The sequence below is a fragment of the Columba livia genome, chromosome 1 (assembly GCF_036013475.1).
Source record: "Columba livia isolate bColLiv1 breed racing homer chromosome 1, bColLiv1.pat.W.v2, whole genome shotgun sequence".
Taxonomy (NCBI): Eukaryota; Metazoa; Chordata; class Aves; order Columbiformes; family Columbidae; genus Columba; species Columba livia.
The window spans coordinates 185,682,155-185,704,461 of NC_088602.1; the positions used below are offsets into that span (position 1 = coordinate 185,682,155).

The following is a 22,307-nucleotide window of genomic DNA, read 5'->3' on the forward strand; positions in this document are numbered from 1 at the left end:
CTGCTGATCCAGATGCCTTGTCTTGCTGATTGGCTCTGGAGCTCCAGAAAAATCCCAGCATCTCACAGAGCTTTACGACTGCAAATGCAGAAAGACCTGCACTTGTTCTTGAGCAATAGGAGGCTACATGGAGAAGAGGAGTTTCCTAAGAAAACATGGAATCACAGAATGATAGAATGTCCTGAGTTGGAAGGGACCCACAAGGACCATCGAGTCCAACTCCTGTCCCTGTATATAACAACCCCAAAATCCACACCATGTGTCTGAGGGGGTTGTCCAGTTGCTTCTTGAACACTGTCAGGCTTAGGGCTGTGACACCTCCCTGGGGAGCCTGATCCAGTGCTCCACCACCCTCGGGGTGAAGAACCTTTCCCTCATGTCCAACCTGAACCTCCCCTGGCACATCTTCCTGACATTCCCTCGGGTTCTGTCATTGGTCACTAAAAAGAAGAGTTCAGCACCTGTCCCTCCTCCTCCCCTTGTGAGGAAGCTGTAGCAGCGATTAAGTCTTTTCTCAGTCTCCTCCAGGCGGAACAAACCCTGTGACTTCATCCACTCCTCATGCAGCTTCCTCTCCAAATCCTTCACCAACTTTGTGACCAACATCTGATGGTCAGAATTGCTGATTTCTTTCATCAAGCCACTTGAGTATTCCTTTCTTGTTTAATCAAGGTGACAAAGTGCTGAAGTCCTGGGGTATTTGTTATACAAAAATGGTTAGTGAAGGAAATAAAAGGCAAGTAATGTAATTGTTCTTAAAAATGAGTCTACTTCCTCTGTATTTTCTTGACTCTTCCATAAGAGGGGACCTTCACTTTATTAGCAAAGTGGAACATCACTTTTTATGTACATTTGCTTGGGTGTATTAGCACAGCAGGAGGAACACAGCCTGAAGTTGAAGCAGGCTGGTCCGTAGGGAAGTTGTACGTTTTTGGATGTGCTGCTCCACTCCGCTGTGTGGGCAGAGCCCCGGCAGGCAGAGGGGAGCAGCTTTACCACCCTCCAAACAACGTTTTGGCAACAGACCTACTGAAAGCTCTTTGCTGTCAGACCTGTGCCCTCACCCGAGACATGCTGGCATTGCAGCGCCAGCCAGGGAGCCTGATTTTTCCCTCTCTCTTGCCTGACAGTGGGGCCGGCACAGCCTTACAGGGCAAACCTGTTGTCTCCTTTGAACACAGGCCAGGTGGGGAGAAAGCAAAGAAAGCCCTGTGCTGGCAGCCCGCTCCCTCTGCTTGCCGTACAGCTCTCTTTGCTCGGTTAACTCCTTCTTAACCAGGCAATTGAGCAGTGCCAGGAAAATGCCACGGTACCTGGAGACTCCAGCAAATGACCTCACAGGTAAAAATCGGGTCACAAGGAGAAACCAGCAAGCCCAGCGGTGCTTTGTAACTTGAGCAATGGGCACCTTTTCCACAGGTTAAAATTTTAGTGTCTGTTTTTATGGTTGTAATTAGAAATTATAAACTGCAAACTCGGCTTTTCCTGTTAGAAGAAGATCTCTGTTCTGCCTTCATGTCTCTTCCCTGCTCCGTTAGTTGTGTCAGCTGAATTCTGTCAGAACCACCATTGCCCATCTAACAGAGCAATATGTTTCTTCAGGTAATTGAGGACAATAAATTGCGGCAGTATGAATCCATTCAGAAGCTGCTGAGCGAAAAAAGCTCCTTCAGGCAAGCCATCAGCCATGCCGATCGCCTTAAGCTCCTCCCCATACACCACAGAAACTCCAGCAAACGCAACCCTCGACCCAAAATCACCGCCTTGCAGGAGGAGACGGAGGAAGAGGTGCAGGAGACGAGGCTGTGAGAGGCGCTGCGGGCACCCTCTGTGTGCAGTGAATCCGCAGCCGTGCCCCACGATGGCCGGACCAGCCATTGTGAACCTGCAGGAGCTGTTCACAGATAGGACCGTGCCGGAGGTGCTCACAGCAGCGGCTACACGTGCATTTGGGAATTACTTCCCTTCCATGATTAATCTTGTGCAAGTTAGTACATCCTTTGATGTTTTGCCGCTTTTAATGGTAAAACCAGACTTCCTTTGAAAAGCTGCTCTAATTCAGTACAAACGAGACAGCCAGCAGAAGTAACCTGCCTAACCTAATTGTTTCAGAAAACTTCTAGAAATGTTCTCGCTGGGGTGAGAGGTCCAGACAGCAGGAAGAATGTGAGAAAAATAATCAAACCTGTGTGAAAAGTACAAGAATCAGAACGTAAAAAGCTTTTTTGGACTCACTTCCTGCAAACGACTTCAGGGACAACCTCAGCAAAGCGCACAGAAGACTCCCTCCTCTTTGTTTTCCATGCAGCAACTGTAATTTCAACTTAAGGCCAAGCGCCCTTTCGTAACAGCGCTCTGCTCTGCGTGTGCAGGGGAGAATGAAGGACGAGAGGATATCGACTTGCAAGCCGGTCAACATCCGTCGCATGACCACGGTTAAGGGAGATTGGTGTTTCCTTGTAAAACCGGAGCAGGATGGGCGCAGAACCCGCTGACGGGGGCACTGCTGGCAATGGGGCAGCAATAGGCTGCACAGGCCTGGCACCTTTGCCTGCTTTTCACTCTGGCCTAAAAAACAGAAGAAACCTCTCAGAAGTAAATTTTAATAATGGAATTAATTTTTATACTCCTCTGGTTTGCAGTTTTATGATGAAACTGAACTTTCTCTAGGATATTTTATTTATTTTAATATTGTCGCAAACATTTACTAAGGAAATGATGTATTTTGAGAGTGATTATGTACTATAAAGAAAAATATATTTGTACAAAAAGTTTTATATTTGGATTGTTGGGGTTTTTTTTGCTACAAGTCTTTGATGTCGCATTATGATCGAGCTGTCAGAAACGAGGGGAGCCTCAGTTAGGCCAGGTACTGTCCAGTGTTGTCTTTGTGCACTAAAGTATTCTAGTAAAACAGACATTTTAGATCCTTTTTCTTTAAATTAAAAAAAATATAATAACAAAAACTGCCTGTATGACCTGTTACAATCTACTCCCCCACAGTGCAGGCGCCACAGACCTATTTGCCTACTTCCGCTTCAGTCCTTGGTGCCTATCAAAACATGTGTCACTGTAAATAAATACAGTTTATTATTACAAAACTAGTTGGTGACATCCAGTGTCCACCCCAGAAGCCGCCGGTTGGGCCGGGCTCCGGGGCAGCGCTGGATGGTGCTGCAGGGCCTGGCCCTGGCCCCGCTGATCTCATCCCTGTGACACCCCAGCTGGGTCCCTCCCAGCCTCCTAAAGGATAAATCCCCAGGGGTAGTGATTTGGGAAAAAAAGTGCCTTAAAAAGAGCCTTTTAAAGGCCACCGCCACCAGCATTAGCAGCACCACCACGCAACTTCTTTATGCGATTATAAATGAGCTTTGTATCTCTTGCATTGCTTGAGCCCTAAAGCTGCCAAGAGCAGCACATGCCCATCCGGAAAACCACCCCGTTGAGGCAGGAGGAGGCAGCGGGAGCTGCGCCCCAGCCCGCGGCAGCACCAGCCCGGGCCTGCGGGCTGCCCTGCTCACCTGGGAGCCGCTGCTCTCCCTGTCCCACGCTACATTTTTTTCTGTCCCTCATTACATTATTCTTCTCCAAATAGATGTTTTGTTTCCGGCTTATTTTTTTCCTATCCGATCCTTCATAATATAATTTTATTCTTATCTATCTTCTAGCGCTTACCTGTGTCTCTTTCCTTTCTGTCCGTGTGAACTTCTCCTTGCTTTGCTAGCTTTCCTCCATGAAGCAAGTTCTGGATACCCTTGAGGCTCAGTTTTGCCATGTCCCTGTTTCTCTACCACTAAGCCCAGCTCGCTTCAGCCTGAAAACCAGCTGTATATTGAAACAGCATCACTTTTGAATCCCATCTCCTTTCCCTCCACCCCATCAAACTGTTCCCCTCACACCGTGTAACACATTTCTCACTCAGCCAGCTCTCCGCTTGTGCAAGTCCTGACAGCAGCCACGGCCAAGCCGAGGAGCAACGCCAAGGGTCACACACTCAGAGGAGCAGACAAACCACGTGGGAGAGTTTATTATCTAAATAAACAGGATGATAAGGAAAGCTCAGCAGAAAAGCAGCACTGTGTCATCAGAATCAGCGTGCACTTCAACGCTTGCACAATCCGTAGCATTAATATTTTGGGGTCATTGTTGAGAGCATTAAGAGGTGACAAGTTTCAGTAAGCGGACAAGGAGACATTTCAAGAAAGGAAAAGGTAAATACAACAGAAGCACAGATCAGACAGGACACATTTGAAAGCTGCTGATACAAACAGAAAAAAGGCCTGGGAAGGAAAAAAATCAAGTAGGTCCTTCAACTGACCACCCCACACCCCATAGCCCACGCTGCACAGCTCTCATCAAAACGGCTTCTGCCATCGGTACCCGGCTGCCACCCACCGTACAGCCTGTCCCAGCGAGCAGCCTGCAGAACAGCCTGCAGAAGTTGTTCTCTCTCCGCCCTCCAAGGGCAAGTGGGAAAAGGCTGGAGAAGAACGTATGATTGATTTCTTTTAGTCCAAAAATCCTGTTTCAGCTACTTTGGAGCTCAGTCTGGAACAGGAGGGAAGTTGGTACCTGCCTCCATGAGGAGGAGGAAGAGGAGGAGAGGCGCATCTGCTTCCCTACAGAGGCTGGGAGGCTCGCATCACCTTCTAGACTAAGTGTTCTTGTCCTTGGTGGTGGGACAACAGCTCCCAGGGCTGTTTGCCTGAAGCAAAGCTGGGAAGCTGCATGTGCTGCTTATGTGGAAAACAGAGCCAAAAGGAAAAAATGAAAATGCAAAGAAAATGAGGCCATAACCCAAGCACAGTGGAAGGACAAGCGATGACCTTCTAAACACACGCTGAGCATTATTTAAGAGAATTTTTCACTTTGCTTTGCATTTTAATAAAACGTATTTAAAAAAATACTACTCCCAAGGCACTTTGTTATTAAAGACACACACCTGTAATGTTAAAAGGGGGAGTCGTGTGTGCAATATACAGCCAAAGAGAAGAACACGCGGACTCTACTGCACATGAAGATTTAATTTTACAGCCTGCCAGGAAGGAACTGAAGGAATTTTAAAAGAGTGAAATTACTCTGCAGAGGATCTGGAGCTCTCGTTAAGTACAAAAAAGGGTGGCCAGACTGCTGGTACAGCCACGTCTTAGGACGGCAATGGCCAAGCAAGCTTAACCTAAACAAACTTGAACTCTACACATTTAGCCATCGTCATAAATCTTACACAAACAAATAACTAACGAAACAGCTTGACAGTTGTCATGAGCGCGAACTGCTCAGTATCTCACTGGAATCAAGCTGCTGTTCCAAAAAAACCATTTTGCTTTCACAGTTCCTCAACTGGTGTCTTAGCAGCTTTAGTATTTTATTATTGAAATATCTATTTCAAAGTCTTTCTCCATTTCCATGAGCCCCATGTCCCTCAGCCCATTCCAGCAGTCTCAGAGCTGCTGAACGCCCGATGGCCTCTGCGCTTCTTGACTTCTGCCCTGTTCAAGCAACAGGTTTGTTTCCATGAAATGTGGCAGCTCTTGGAAAGGGTGCCTTTTAAAACATTTCCTCACATTAACATTAATTTGGAATTGGCGTTAGTTGTTGGAGGTAAGTTCAGAACTAACTTGTTGCATTTGATTTACTTTATCGAAAAAATAATCTGATTTTTTTTTCTCCTCTTTCTGACATAGATTTGGTATTTTAGCTCTACCATTACTTAGCTGTATTTAACATCTGGAAAAAAAAAATCACCTTAGAACTGTGTGTGTAATTGTTCACTAATGGACAACTGCCGCCTAAAAATCTTGCAAATTAATCAATGTGCAATGCAATACAGTAACACGTTTCATTTACAAGCTCTCATGCTCTCAAAAAATAATACCCTGTTCCTAGGGTAAACAATATTGCTACTAATTTGTTCACAGGACTTACTTTGGTCTCAAAATATAACCCTTGTAAATGCAACTGGAGATTTTCAGGTGATACGTAACCTTTTTTTGCCTGTTATTTTCTCTTCTTTCTCAATAGGCTCCTCACAGTGATCAAAGCTTAAACGTGAGAATGGGCTTTCTTAGACTGGCTCCTTCCACAGGTATCTTCTCTGTAAAGACCATTCTGTAGAGACTATTCTGCTGCTCCAGTTTTACTGGGAAGCTGGAGGGTTTTGATTTGTTGTGTAAATCACTTGAGCTGTGTTAAGAGATGACCCTCTGATCTTGCCCTGTTGATGAGCGTTGCTGCCTCTGTTGAATGATGGAGCTGTTTCTTCACACTTCTCATTTTGGAGCTCATGCCCAGCAGCTGAATAAGAGGCGAATATTGTCTGATGGACTCAGACATTATTTTAAGGAACAAACTCCACGTTCTTTGCAAAACTAAGAACTGGGGGAGGCATGCTGAAAGGTTTTATTTTCAGGACTCGCAGAGCAGAGAGCTGGAGTGTTTAGGATTTGCCAAAGTCATTGGTGAATAAGAAAGGTCTTTCAAGTTCCCGTGGTTGCATCTAAGGAATACAGTGTAGTCACGGGGTTAAACAAGAAGTCTTTTCACTGACCTAGTGGCCTGTGGAATGGATGCAGCCTCCGGGGCTTCCCTGTACTTCCCTCCACATCGACAGGGTATCTCCACCTTCCCACAGCCACAGCCTCTCTGCTGAGGACACAGGGAGGAACGAAGGAGAAGGATTTTGCCCATCATTAACCCCAAATGAGAGCAGTTGCTGTGACAAGTCAGGCATGAGGAGCACTGACTGTAGCATCACAGCAAGAGATGGAAGCTACAGGGAAGCCCTGGGCTCACGGACAGAGCCTCTCGCTTTGCTTCTGCACCATCCAGCACAGTCCAAGTGACAAACCAACAGAGAAGCCGGTACGGTCACATGCCAACTACTGTGGGGCTATGGGGCTCTCACCACGTGAGGGCAGGAACTGTTATGGCCTAAGGAGAGCTTTACAGTTACTACAGAAGATAAGATTCAACTAGGAGATCTGCAACATGCCCCGTGATTAAAGATTTATGAAGGCCACAGACTGCGTTGAACTGGAGGACAGACAAACAAAATGAGAACAGACCCAAGTAAAGCAGGTAAAAAGACGCAGATGGAGAGAGATTAGGACAGCAGGCTGAAAAGAAGGGATAACGAGGGCACCAAAAGGCAATGCTAAATTTAGCAATAGAGACCTGACTTCCAAACCATGAAGAGATGATCACAGCTACTCTGTCTTCTGCAAGATACTCAAAGTACAGCACAGAAGACTTTTGTTTCTCACAGACAATACAGAGACTCTTACATTAGATCTCCAAACATGCTTTAGGACACCACTGACATCTTCCCACACAGAAACACACAGCTCCCTCTTGATCTAAATGAGGCCTGACATTTGCAAGGTGTATTTTCAATGTAGAACAAATCTAGCTTAGAAGCACGTCAGGACTTTTCTTCTTTTCTTACAGCTCTTAAAAAAAACAAAACAAAACAAAACAAACCGTTATTACAAATCCTGATGATGTGACTTGTGTGACCACTACAAGAAGCGGTTTCCATTTCGTGCTCCCCCTCAGCACGCGATCCTCGCACAAGCTGCCCCGGCGCTGCTCACCCCACGGCCGCACGCACCGGGTGCCAGTCGCTGGGGCCCATTTCTCTGACTCCAGCGGTTCGCCGCTGACTCCGCTGCTAAGAGCCCACTGCAAAAGGAGCATCTCGCTTTTCAGCACCAAAATTACTGCAATAGAAAAAACATCCACCTCAACCTCTAGAGAAATCATCCGTGTTCAGTTATATATTGCTATCTCACAAGAAACCGAGGTTTTAATAAAACAGTGATTACTGAAGACATGGTACTTTCTGAATATACCGTGCGGGAAATGATTACAGAAATAAGCTTCTAATAGTTGATACAGAAACACACACACACAAAGAGACAGAAAGACAGACAATATGCGGTACAAAAAATTTTATTGACGTGAGTTTGGGATGATTGTTTTACATATAAAGGTGAAGTGTTAGCAAACAGGTAGGCAATCCTGGCCTCTTCCAGGCTTTTCTTGTGAAAAGCGCTACTTTGGAAATGGCAGGCGTGACCGCGCTGCTGCCCGTGCCTCGCAAACCCATCTGTCTGCCCACGGCGCGGCGGGAGGGAGCTGAGCTCCAGAAAACCGCACGGTCCCCCGCCCGCCGCACCAGACCAGCCGCGCTCCCGCCCCTCGCGGCTCACAAGCACGGAGCTGTCCTGCCGGGAGGAGGGACGGGGAACACGCCCTTTGTGAGAACTCTGCCCCGGAACATCAGCTACCCCGGTAGTGGGGAAATGTGAGAAAGACTCAATTTCAACTGCAACTCAAGTATCATTTCACAGCAATTACACCTTAAATCCACAATAGAAACGGATAATTACATAGTAACTCATGTTACCGCTACTACATTATCTCTGATAATACTGTAGGTTCAGCTTGTGCTCAAATTCATTTTCAGTAAACTCTGTTTCTGTAAAACACTGTTATTTCTCGGATACTTTAAAAACACTAATGACGTATATAAAAGTTTTTACAGTATACAAGACAAACTAAGTTAATAAATGACCACGTTTTCTTCAATTCTACCGAAGAACAAGAGTCTGAGAAAAACATCTTTATTGCATTTTAATTTCTCAATCTCTTTCCTTTTCTAGAAGATGAAAGTTATAACGGAAATTCATGATGTTCTAGATGAAGAGAAGCTTGGGAGAAACAAAGTCACAATTCAGCAGGCAGATGATGGGGAAATCAAAGTATTTAATATGGCTTGTAGCTGAAAGTAATTGATCTGCATTTCCAATCATTTTAGTTATTGCCACATTCCATTAATTTTTCATTAAGTGAAGATAAAAATGTCTTTAAAATGCATGTACAATAGCTTTAAGCCATTGCTGTACATATTGTGCAACTCATCTGAATGCAGATTAACACATGAAATTAATAGAATATATTTATGTACAGTATATACACAAACAGAATCCTGTGGTAATACCCCTGAATGTTATCATTTAAATGAGTAATTTTCATAATAAAAGAAGAAAAAAAACCCCTATGAAGGTGGCAAAGCTGCCCATTTCTGAAGTTTAAATCAATATAATTTCCAGCTGATTTACATAGAAATAAACCTGTGGTCCTGTACAAACTTTACATTACAGGGAAACGGCTTCTTTTTAAAAAATATTTACATATTTGAGTACTTGCTTCTTTGCAATAGAGATTATATGAACACAGAAAATTGAACGGTAGGCAGGTTTATTTATTAGATTTTTCTATTTGTTCTTTTTTGTGCAAATTCCAAATCTCTCTTTATGTTATTATCTGCCTCTATTTGCCTTGTATTGCTGCTGCTGCTTTTTTTAGTGTTCTGAGAAGGCTGCGTGACTTTACTTCTAGGAACAGGAAGAAAAGATTTAACCCTCGAAACACCCAACTCTGGCTTTGATTTACTGTTGCTGCTTTCCACAGTTCGGCTGCTGCTGAGAGGACGCATTCCACCCTAGGATTAAAAAAAAACAAGCATTTTCTGTAGAAATCATTATTGTCCTTTGACCTGAAAAACAACCAACCCACCAACCAACCCACCAGCCCCATGGAACCCTCGTTATTTCCAGTTTTCTGCAGTTTAATATGGCAGCCTCTCGGTGAATGAACTACGGCGTGTTTTTCCTTCTTTGACTGAAAGGAAATATCATTGACACTTAGAGTATCAAAATAAGTCAGTGAGGTTTTTGCATGGCCATTGAAAAAAAAAACCCACTCAAATTTCCTTCTCGGAGGTCTCAATTTCAGAAGTACTCAAATAAAAAAAGATACGTGTTCTTTCTTTCATTACCGTGCAAAAAATGACAGCTGCGGCCACAGCTAAAAAGGAAAAAATGGAAATGTAGGTAGTTATGAGCGGAAAATTCAGCTTGAATGAAGATACTTATTTTTTTGTACCATCAAGGAGACAAAACCACAACAAAAATAATACTTCAAGAATGGAAGTTGAAATCACAGAAGTCCAACCCTTGGTCCAACTCTAGTCCGTTTACTAGATCATGGCACTAAGTGCCATGTCCAATCTCAGTTTAAAAACCTCCAGGGACATGAGTCCACCACCTCCCTGGGCAGGCCATTCCAATGCCTGACCACTCTCTCTGTAAAGAATTTCTTTCTAATATCCAGCCTAAATTTCCCCTGGCAGAGTTTAAGCCCATGCCCCCTTGTCCTATTGCTAACTGCCTGGGAGAAGAGACCAATCCCCACCTGGCTATAACTTCCCTTCAGGTAGTAATAGAGAGTGATGAGGTCACCTCTCAGCCTCCTCTTCTGATAGTTACATTTTAATCCATAATCTTACAGATTGTTTTCTTATAAATTAGATTTTAGCATCTCAAATTATTTATGTTAAGAAGCCACATTATTAAAAACTGAACCATATTCACCCTGTGCAGATTTAGACACCTGAGTGCCAAGGCTGGGTACGTTGTCACTTTTTGTGCCCTTATAGTCAAGGAGAAAAAGGTAAGTTACACCATTTGATGCTGGTCACTATCATGTATTGTTCACGAGCGATGCCCATCCTCCCACTCACAGAAAAGAGAATGAGGACCGAACTGTTGGCATGGGCTGAATCCACGTTACTCTCTGGGCAGCAATATTAAAAAGTTTGTTTTCAGCATCAGCTACTGCTCTTCACATAAAGGTTGGTGGCATGAAAACTGACTGTTCATCACACCTATTCCTTATTAAGCCTTGATTCTATCAATCTGTATCCTGGATCAAAGATTTTCCATCCCAGTTTTCTCTTTCTTCTTCACATACGTGAAAGCTTTTTTTTTCTTTTAGTCAATTAGAAAAAAGAATAATTGTGGGTATGTTTGGTAATTTGTCTCATTGCTGTTGATATGATCTCCTCTGCTCATGCAGTGTTGCTTTTGCTACCTATAGAATTCTATTTATTTTGGGAAAAGGATGCTTTTCCCATCTCGGGCTCTTTTTCAGACACCAGTTCTTGCAGCTGCACAGGTTTATCATGGTTACAATTGCCTCTAAAAAGTTTGACTTCTGCTCACCTAGATTTTTAATACATTTGTTGTTGTAATGACTGAATCTAGAATCAAAGCTTGTCATTCGATTAGACCTTCTTCCCCTCTTGCAAAAGGCTGGGTTGCGTTCCCTTCATCTTGGCCAACATTTCCCCACAAATATCTGGGAAATAGACTATTTTTTTATTCTGTATGAAGTATTTTTACTAAGTTCTTGAAAACACTCAAAGGTAGCTTAGCTTTTCTACATCCAAAATCAAGACAGTTATGTCTTACGTTGTTAGAAGGACTTTTAAAAGGAAACAAATCACTAGGAGAAATTTACAATAGGAACAGGTAGGCCAGCTGACTTACAAACGATCCAGCATCACTACTATGGGAAGCTCTGATTTGGAATGTCTGAAACTAATGTATGTAGAGAAATATTCAAAAGCAGTGTATCTAAATGTGGATATGCAATGTTAAAATTGTTTCTGTTCAGCAGACACTGTTCTCTGGATTTTAAGTACAATTACAGAAAACATTTTAACATTTTGATTATTTGGACGTGAAAAATATGATGGCAAGGGTGGTAAGTTATGTCATCCAGCTTTAGCTTTTTTAATGCCTAGGTGTCCAAGTTAAGCTGTTTTCTGGGCTGCTTCATCGCACCTGCAGAAAACAGTGTCTCTAGGAAACAACTTACTGGAGTCCACAGTGTGTGGATTGGACTCCAGAGGACCCTGCCAGGGAACAGAGGGAGCACAGACCGCGGGTTCTGCCCTGGCCAAGGCCGATGGAGCTGCGTGCTCAGAAACTATCTTGATGTGCGAAAACGTGAGAAGCAAGAAAGAAAAGGGAAAAAAGTATAACAGAGAAAGCATAATTTTTACTGTATTATCCAAAGGATTAGAAGTAAGTAGGATATCATTTCATTTTCACATTTAGTAGGGAAGCTAGTTCCCATAAACATTTCAATTTCTGAAAAGAAGAAATGATAGTGGACCTATTATATCTTTCAGTGTATTCGGCTTATCTTGCCACTGAAACTGCTCTGACGTTAGGGAAGTTTGTTTACATTTAGACCATCTCTTCCCAGAATCACCCAACTTAGAGCGTTTCTTTTGACTTTTCACAAATAATATGGCATGACAACTGTATATTACAACAAATAGCTTTTTAAAGAAAATAATATGCAGTTCTTCACAAACTCTGGTAACACGTCTGCTCAAAATGTCTGTCATCGAGAACTTTGACACCACAAAAAATAGACGATGAGCCAGTAATTTTACATCAAGAATTTAAGAAAGTTTTGTGCTTTTGCAAGCTTACTGAATAACACTAATTGGGGAAAAAAATGAACCCAGGGCTTTTATTTCTCTCAAAATCTGATGCAAATGGCTAATAATGTCAAAGTAATGTTAACAATGCTTGGCCTAGGGAGATGGCTTTATGTAAACATGAAAACTGAAGCAAATACAACCATTGTTTGTTTAATAAATCTTTAGCTTCCATTAAGACACATAGAAGAAACTTGGCATGGTGTGTCCAGCAAGTTTCCTAAGAATTACAACAGTTTATTTTTGCAATAAACAGGGCACTGGAACACTCATTTTTGTATCCCATCAGGAATTCAGATTTTGGAGAAACTCAAGGCACCTTCTGTATCCTACTACAAAACTAGTTTCACCTACCTTTTGTGCTGTTGTCTTACTTGAGTTAGTACCGCTTGCCGAAAATACAGGACTGTTCTGAGAGTTATTGAACATCGATAGCTCATCCTTAGAATCTGCAATCTAGAAAAGAGAAAAAACGGTGATTTTTTTAATTAGTCACAGCAGAGATTATGTTTCAATTTGCCAAATTTTGGATTCTTGATTTTATTTTCATGTAGTTGCTGTGCAATGCAATGCGTAAATATCCAAAGAACAAGTAAAATATCTTTCATTTACTCCTGAGTGTGTTTATAGGAGATGGGAGATAAAGAGAAAGATTTAATCTTGGCTATTACCAGAGGAAGATTAAACATACATTTCCAGAGCAATACTACTCAGTGGAGTTTAAGGGCAGCTTCCCATTAAATTCTATCCAGCCCTAGGAACATCACAGAAAGAACGATCCTTTTCTTTTCCTCCTGCCGTATTTCTTCCCCACTATGTTCCATCAAACCTGGTGACCATGCAATAGCAGATAAAGTCTGATCAGCCTCCTGTCCTCACTGAAAACTAGATATTTTATCCTGGGGCAAGGTGATCTGATTCAGCTCTGCAACTCCAAAAGTCCTCAATCCCGCATAACAGAGGCAGCAGGAACACGTTGAAGTGAACGGGCAAATTAGAGAGGAGAAGTGTTTATTTTGATGGCAGCCTGAAATGACATCACACAAAGCAAACATGCACCAGCACCCTTCCTTCTGAAAGGCTCTGCCGGGCAGCCAGGGAATTCACAACAGAAATTCCAGCCATGAATGGTTCCACCCATGGTGAGGAAACTGAACAAAGGACAGTGACATCTATCTCCTTCCTTATCTAACCCGTATTTCCTTGAATTGTCAACAACCAGCAATTACATTTTAGATGTTATTAAACACAATTTTAAGCTGGTTACCATTGCTTTAGGCACATCCCATTCTTTCAAGTATAGATATGGTAAATCCCTGCTAACAGACCAATGATCACCTCCCCAGCTTGGTGCAAGTGACTCATGCAAGTCCTCTAAGTACTTGAAAAAAATTTACCCAAAGCAAACCACCATAATAAAGGATTTCATTAAATAGGTTGAAATGTCTTCCCAAACACAGTATTTCTTTTTTTAATAAAGACTTGGTTGACTTCTGAGAATAAACAGAATACTCAATAAAGCAAAAGGAATGGAACTGCTGTTCAGGTTGATCCCAGAGGGTGTCAGTGCGCAGCCTAAGTGGACAATCACCTAAGACTGACTCTCTGTGTTTCAAAAAATACAGACCAGCTGCTCTGGTGTGAGCACAGCCTGCTCTCACAGCCATCTGCTTCAGCTGGGCCACATGGAAAGAAGGAAAAGAATAAACAGCTACAGCTACAGGGAGAACTGGATGCTTTCAGTGTAGGTCAGGGTGTCAAACACGTTTTCACTGGGGTCCACATCGGCCTCGCGGTTGCTTTCAAAGGGCCAAAAGTAATTTTAGGACTGGATAAATGTAACTACTCTCACATTTATCCAGTCCTAAAATTACTTTTGGCCCTTTGAAAGCAACCGCGAGGCCGATGTGGACCCCAGTGAAAACGTGTTTGACATCCCTTGGTGTAGAAAGGAAAAGGAGAGATCCACAGCCCCACTCCCTGCTCGAACCAGCGCCCAAATCCCTCTCCAGCACAGAGCTCAGCGCCAGGCCCCTGAGCCTCACAAGCCTCCTTCGCTCTCCTCTGCCGCTGTCAAAGAAAAAGAAGTAGGCCAATCCATTATTTCTCGCTTGGGGCAGCAAAACTGAATTTTGCCTGCACAGCAGAGGAGCTTTGAGCCCGTTCTGTGAAGGCTGATGGGATTTCATTAAACAAACCAAACGTGCAATGCATATTAGGAAAAACTTTCTATGTCTTTAAGACTACAAACCATTCTCCCAGTGGAAGCAATGATAGCCTGAAAGGTAACACAGGGAACAACAATGCAGAGAAGGCTGGTGTCTCTAGCACCTATGAACTTACAAATTCAGCCCCCACTGCAAAAATCTCTACAAGAAAAATTAGTGTAGGTGTAATTTAAAATAATGTATATTAAACTAGAATACTTACCCTCAAATGTATAATTTATAAGTTGACTTTGGCTTCTTCCCAAATAATTTAATAATTTTCTTCGGTTCAAGCAGCGCTTGTAAATTAAAAATTTATTTTAAGCACGTAGGCAACAACTGCATATGGTAATGAAGTAAATTATTTAAAAACCTCGTGTTTACCTTGCTTATATCAGGCTCGGATTTGCTGGAACACATACTTTGAAGTTCCTGCACAAGATCTACTTCATCATCTGAACCAAGGGACAGCCTCTGCTCCAGATTTAATGTTTTCAACTGATCCTTCTCTGAAGATCTGTTTAAAAACAAACACCCCCCCACCCAAACAAGTGAGAGGGCAATTAAAATTAAGCAATGATACAGAATTTAAAAATAAATATTATACACACCTGGAAAATAGTAATTTCTTTTCAAGTGACCTTTACTACCACAAACAGGAAGAAAATAATACCTAATCTAGTGGCAGCAATAGTCGTCAATAGTTGTTATAACATAATAGATATTTTTTCTATTCAAATTATTCTCTCCATTCTGAAATTCTAAGAGAGGATTCTTCTGCCCACTAGCTTGAAAGATTCTCCTCTTTATAAAACAGAGCAATCAATTCATTCTACTCCCCTTTCTGGACTTAACTCCAAACACTTAAAAAAACCCCTGTCATACTGGAAGCGTAAGTATTCTGCACTCTCTGTGCCTGTGGATATGGTAGAACCAAGGTTTCAGACCAAAGTACAGTCTCAAATGCAGCTCCCTCTGGCTAAATCATGCACTTTCTTAGAGAAACACTGTATAATGTAGACTAAAGTGCATGTACTGTACCATTTTGAATCGCCATTCAGCAAGCTGAAAGAGCCAGAGGAGTTTTTAAAATATAATGCCAGGTGAAAAGAGCATAGAGTTTGCTTTTTCATGGCAGATTAAGTGTTACATAATATTCTTAAGTCATAGACTATTCTGTGGAGTGCTGCAAGGTTTGAACTACAGAAATGGATTCTAAAATTATACTGAAGTACATAGATTTTATTTTCTCTCAGAGATGAAAATGAAAAAGGATTCCTTTCTACAGAGGTAGAACCAAAACATTACCAAATACAAACTCTTCATCTATTCATTATAATGTGCTGTTTTACAACACAATTTTATCATCTTCATTGTTTGCTAAGTGATGAACACTTACTTTGTGGCGAGAGAAGCTCTTTTCTTACAATTTGTTTGCAACATTGTCTTAGGTTTTATACCTGTATAAAAGAAAGATTGAGTTATGAGCGTGTTATCACATGCATTGATTCTTCATTCCAAAATCTCTGATAAACAGGGAAAATGTGTTCCCGTTTACTGGCTAATTATATCAATAGAGTCTGATGAAGATCAGAAGACACCCCTTGAAATTGCTCAGAGTAGCATTGGGGCCACATGGAACTGCTGACATGGCAAATGAGGCAGGAGTTGCCCAGGCTGCCCTGGAAGTCAGAACACGAGGTTTCAGCGGAGGCACCGGAACCGCCCTCACTAGCTCTCTCAAACAGAAATCACCTGTCAACAGGAAAAGATGTAAGTTTGCTTCAGTTAAGTAAAATCAAACAAATTACCCCTATACTTGGAATCAGGAACAATATTTGATTCTGATAGTCAAAACCAGAAGGCTGCTAAAATGAAATACACCATCCCACTTTTTACTTATATTCATAGGTATTAACTCCAAGAACATTCTCAGGTACAAGATATAGTATTAACCGTCCTACTTCAGGCTATGTTCATTTGATTTCTTAAATCCTCTTAACGGGATTAGATAAGTTCACAATTTAGAGAACTAGCAAGCAAAATCAGGACATTACAGCTGCGGTTCAGCACAGCAGAATTCTTTCCAAATACAGCTGAAGAAACAAAAAGCTCAAGTTAACATTTCAAAGTACGAGACATCGAGTATTTCAGTTTTTTATATATGAGGTAATTGAGGTTAGAATCTTACTGTTTCTAAAGTGTGTGTGTGTGGGGAAGCCTCTTTCTTTCTAAATCCCTTCCTAACTCTTCTCTCTGACCAAATTACCTTCGTTTTCTGAAAGTAAAAATAAGTCATTGGATTTTGTACTCCAGAAGTTCTCCTGTTTGATACTGTATTTGGTTATGCTTTTAGAAGAATGATATGTTGGGTCTGCACATATCCAGATGTTATCCTTGTGTAGCAAACTGCTCAGAATATCCTGAGTTGGAACGGACCCACAAGGACCATCAAGCCCAACTGTTTGTTAGGTGGCTTATAATCTCGAGGTGGAAAGACATTTCAAAAGTGTCCGCTACTAATGTAACTTTCACATTTATACACGTGCAGAGACCCAGTCACAGAAAGCCTTCTTTATCAAGCAGCATAGTGAAGACTGTGTGGAAACTTCTTGAAAACCTTACAGTATCTGTGATGACACAGGATATTTTACAATTTTCTTTTGCAATTAAAGAGAATATCAAACAAAAAAATCTTCAATTTAAAACTAAAGATCTCTTCCTTCCATTATAGGACTTCTAGATTATTTTACTCAATTTATCTAATAAGACTGAACGAGGGATGCATGACCTGAAGATGCATGCAGTCATTTATTTTTACTTGGATTCAGACAACAGAAACTACTGTAGTGAAGCTATTAAGTACATTAAAAAAATCTCCCCAAAGTAGGTATACTGTAAATAACAGATAAACATAAGTTATAATTAGGAAGAAATAAAGTTTTTGGGAAGAAAGTAAACAATTTTTTACTGGTAAACATAAATACTAGCGTCATTTATTTGAGAATTTTAAATTAATGATGTAGAAGAAAAGTTAGATTTGTGTCTACACAGTTTAAACCCCCACACCTTCTTTCAGAATGGAAAATAGAAAGCTTTACCTTCAGTATTTGTCTCCTGCTTGTTCCACGACTGAGAGGATAAATGGCCTGACTTCTTGCGAGGACTCGTGCTCACTTTTCTCCAAGAAGCATTCTCACCTCTTTTCTTACTACAATTTTTGTAGCTTGAAACCACGGATAAAGGAAAATTTCCTCCCCTAAAATCTGCTATATAATTATCTAGCTCTGAAACAAAAATAGAACAATGTTAAGAATAATTGACTTGCAATTTGACTAACCCATACAACTACTTAGTTTAGTGACTGTAAATGCTTTTAACTGCTCATCTCCCATAATAACTACAGTTATGTTTTATGGAAGTTTTTAATATTACATTGTTTCAGCACACAATCAAATGCTTAAAAGCCCCACACTAGCAATGTACAACTACTTGCCTTTCAGACTGTTCACTGTTACCTGTTCTGGGTAGAGGACAGCCATGCAAAACAGCTTTATTTAGCAAGATACTGAGAGCAGCTTTAACCACAGCCTGTTGACCTTGGCTAGGATTTTTTTTGGCTGCTGTTTGTCCTGGCACAGACGGTCTTTTCACAGAAGCCCTGGAGAGTATTGCCTCTTGAACTCTGGGAGCTATCACAGCATTCCATAACTTGGACATCCACCTGTAGGCACATGAACAATACCTTAACTTCAGAGCCAATTATCAAAACTCAAGATTTTATATTTCACTTAACATTTCAGACTTTTCACTTTCAGGAAGCACATATATTTTGGACTTCCAATTGTACCCTATTTCACAGAGGAACTGATTTTATTTCGAGTAGGGTTTGTTTGTTTTATATTAAATTATTTGACCTAACCTTCTTCAGGTTGCTTAGGCAAACTATTTACTACCTGATGCTTTTCCTCTTTCAGTAGGACTATAAAACATCCTTTTCATTTTAAGGCTTAAAGAAAGAACATCCCAGAAAGATGCCTGTTCATGTATATACAAACAAATCCTCCTTCAGCTTTGCTGGCTGTCCTGGTTTTGGCTGGGATAGAGTTAATTTTCTTCCCAGTAGCTGGTATAGTGCCATGTTTTGGATTTAAAATGAGAATAATGTTGATAATACACTGATGTTTTGGTTGTTGCTAAGTAGTCAAGGACTTTTCAGTTTCTCATGCTGTTCCAGGTCCATAAGAAGCTGGGAGGGGACACCGCCAGGGCAGCTGACCCAAACTGACCAAAGGAATATTCCATACCAGTATATATTTTGGGGGACATTCAGAGAGTTGGCGTTTGTCTTCCCAAGTAACTGTTACGTGTGATGGAGCCCTGCTGTCCTGGAGATGGCTGAACACCTGCCTGCCCACGGGAAGCAGTGAATGAATTCCTTGGTTTGCTTTACTTGCGTGTGCACCTTTTGCTTTACCTATTAAACTGTCTTCATCTCAACCCACAAGTTTTCTCACTTTTACTCTTCTGATTCTCCCCCATCCCACCGGAGGGCAGTGGGTGAGAGGCTGCGTGGGGCTGGGTCAGCAGCGGGGGTTCAACCACGACACCAGTGCCTGGAGAAGTTTCCAAGCCTGCAGGTGTTCACTCAGAGCCTGTTTGCTGCCAGGGTGGGAAAAAGGAGGTATTCAGTTATGATTGCAGCCTTTCCAGTATTCTTCCATTTCCAAACCTGTCCAGCTTACAAGACCTTCCTATTCGTACAGCTGCCTTGCTCTCACTCTCCTTTTGTTTATTTGATCTGTGGTGGACTGTGTTGCCAGGGTGCTGTGGATATTCCAGATTGTCTGGTTTAGAGATTGCGTCTGATTAAAAAAAATTGATTCAAAGGGACGTGGCTCTTGTCAGACTTTTGCCTTTCTAGGAGACAAATATTACATTGTTTCAGCACAGAAGTGAAAAATTTGTATTAGGAAATAAATAAATGCTATTTGTCACAGTTTATAGTACTCAAGGGATAAAGACTTGGAGTTTCAGGCTTAAGGCTCAGCTCACATCTATAACAGACACTAAGACAATTTTTTTTAGATCAAATCCAACTCTTTTTTTCCCCTATACCCACACCCTCTTATGGGAGGAAGATGGTAATATTGAGAGTCAGAGGGTTTATATTAAAGGTCTGCAGGAAATGATAGGCTGTGATGCTGTGTTTCAGGCTTGTAGAAACCCATTCAGAAAAATTCTGTCTGACTGAAATGAACTATTTTCTTGGATCTTTTGATACACAGAAGCCATCTTATTAACCAAAAGATTATGATTCATTTTTTTGATGGTTAAAAAGAAAATGCAGGCTTTTTATTTTTTTAAGTTAGAATGCATGAATCATTTGGTAGATGTACTTTTGGTCGGTTACGCAGCGTAAGATTGAGATTTTAGATATATAACCATGCTACAAAGTGCCGGTACAAGCCTGATAAAAGTTACATTACTTCGAAAAATAATTGGTACAGTTGTTAAAATAAAATGCAAAATGCATATTGGAAATGTTCCTTGAAGCTTCCTTAGCATAATATTGTAGTTACTATCCCATATAGACACAGTCTGCTTCTGCTGGCTGAGTAAGCTGCCTAAAGAAACAATTGCTTTCATTCTACCTCTTGATTTCTGCCTCTGTAAGCTTTAGATACTTTGCAATATTGCTAGTATAAATGTTAAGAAATTTACACTGCAAAGATAATATTAATTATGCCCATTCTAATCTAACAGTTAGCAATCGATGGGCTGTACAATGCCATCCTCTCTCAATAAAATTCCAATCTGTTGTTTAAATTCAGTCTCACCTTTGCTTTTCATTTGTGCTCATCTTGATCAAGTCCCCAGTTCTTTGATATATATGATAATTTGGAAAGGTATAATAGCTCCCTGCCCCTGAGAAACAGCTATAAAGCAAAACTCTTTACTCTTGGAACATCATCTTTAATTCACCATATCAAAACCAAGGAAAAAATGTAGCTAAAGTCTTCCTTATTTATTCACTCTACTCTCCAAAGCATGTGAAGCAACATGGAACAGCAGGAAAAATTTCCTGTCACTTCTTCCCTCTGCCTTCTCAGCCACCTGCATCCACCACTTGCCTCGTGCTTACACTGAGCCCAGAACAAACCTGCTTTGTTGATATCTGTGTGATGTCTTAAGGAACTGCACTGACTCAGTGAAGCTTTAACAAACGCAAAAAGCAGCAGAACAGCACAGGGGAGAGAAGGGGCAAGAGGACAGGAGGGGTTAATCAGATTCAAATAACAGCAAACAGTGAGCTGCTAATTAAATCTGTTTATTGCTAGTTCTATGGCCACACTGTTAGCCATCGTGCTGCTAATCTAAAAGCATCCAGTAAATGCTCACTGAAGCTGTGCTTTTTGTTTATTAGTGGACAAAAATGACAGTAAAATGAGGAGCCAGATGGCAAAAGACATTTTGGGGTTGTGCTCAAAATCAAGCATCATGAATCCAGTCAAAGTTACACTTAGGAGAAACCCAAATTCAGAAATGCATAATTAAGGTATCTAAATAATAGTTTCTCTGTCCTCTACTAATGTCATTGCAATAAATAAACAATTAAGACATTTCAGAGGACATGATTAAAGAGGGAGACAGGATAGATGCATGGTATACTTTAATCTTTTTTAATTTCACAGCACCCACAAAATTTCAAGTCAATGCTACATCCACATTTAGACTTTTATAGTTACTCTGGATATTAGATAATCTGTACTTTTAGGAAAAAAAATGAAAATGAACAAGCAAAATGTATCAAGATCTGCAGAGAGAACAGAAGATGAGAAAGCCAGTGCACACGCTAAGCAAAGGACCCTGGAAGACGGGTCAGCAGAAAACAGTACAAGAGAGAGAGGTCAGAGAGGGAACAGAAGTGGCAGTTCAGGAGAATGCTACGAAGCAGGGTGAGAAAAGTAACGTCGTGTCTCCAGAAACTAATGTTATTATATGAATTATGAATAAGTTTTGAATCTTAACTAGGGGCTTATTACCTTTCTAATACAGCCAAGCAAGACCTTAGCATGAAAGTAATATATTTCAAAATTCTCTGATGATTTCTTGTATCACTTTCTAGCAATTGCAGAGAAGTTGGAATGCGAGCAGACGTTCATGCAATTGTGTGCAAGAAAAGACATAATTTTCATTATTCTTCTTTAATGTTACTTTAATGTATACACCTGCCTTATTTACTATGCTAACACTTCTAACATTTCATCGCATGTATGTTTAAAAATGATACCAGATATTCAAAACAGTAAGAAATTCTCCATATTTCCCTCATATAAAGGAAACTTTAAAGTTTCAAAAGGAAACTTTACCAACTTTTCAAGCTTAGCATTCTTGAATCTTATTTCGGTCTGTTCACTAATGAACAGCTTTCTTTACAGTGCTGTCTTGAAATGAAGAACAAAACCTTTAAAGGGTTGAGCAGTATTAGCAGTTCTGGTGCAAGTAATATTTCGCAACCTCTGTGTCAGAAAACAACTGAAAGATCACAACAAGACTGACTTCCAATCAGTGTTAGACACCCAGTTCCCACTTGTGTCCTTCAGAATTGCCCTTCTAGTAATTAAATATCAAACAAAAGTTTAAAGCTTTCAATAACTTCTGTTAAAATACTTTCAAGGTTGCTGAGTCAGAAGAGTTTTGGGAGAAAAGGAACTACTACATTTATTATAAGTATCTAG

The 22,307-nt window shown here is 41.1% G+C and overlaps 2 protein-coding genes across 8 annotated transcripts in view; one reads left to right on the forward strand and one right to left on the reverse strand.

Annotated features, from left to right (window-relative positions):
• The window catches only part of CFTR (CF transmembrane conductance regulator), a 110,920-nt gene extending 107,997 nt beyond the window's left edge, over window positions 1-2,923 (forward strand). For 2 of the 3 annotated variants that reach the window (XM_065048802.1, XM_021285419.2), the window contains exon 27: window positions 1,603-2,785. In XM_065048802.1, coding sequence (XP_064904874.1) covers window positions 1,603-1,809 — 207 coding nt within the window. In that variant the 3' untranslated portion in view covers window positions 1,810-2,785. Of the gene's footprint in view, window positions 1-1,602 lie in introns of all 3 variants that reach the window. The other variant, XM_005500867.3, reaches the window with a different exon arrangement.
• A 5,666-nt stretch (window positions 2,924-8,589) lies between these two features.
• Window positions 8,590-22,307, reverse strand: part of CTTNBP2 (cortactin binding protein 2) — a 90,877-nt gene continuing 77,159 nt past the window's right edge. For 2 of the 5 annotated variants that reach the window (XM_065048799.1, XM_065048801.1), the window contains 6 exons: window positions 18,084-18,289; window positions 17,667-17,852; window positions 15,965-16,025; window positions 14,950-15,082; window positions 12,713-12,814; window positions 8,590-9,505 (listed from right to left, as the gene is read on the reverse strand). In XM_065048799.1, coding sequence (XP_064904871.1) covers window positions 9,269-9,505; window positions 12,713-12,814; window positions 14,950-15,082; window positions 15,965-16,025; window positions 17,667-17,852; window positions 18,084-18,289 — 925 coding nt within the window. In that variant the 3' untranslated portion in view covers window positions 8,590-9,268. The other 3 variants (XR_010469566.1, XR_010469567.1, XM_065048800.1) reach the window with 3 other exon arrangements.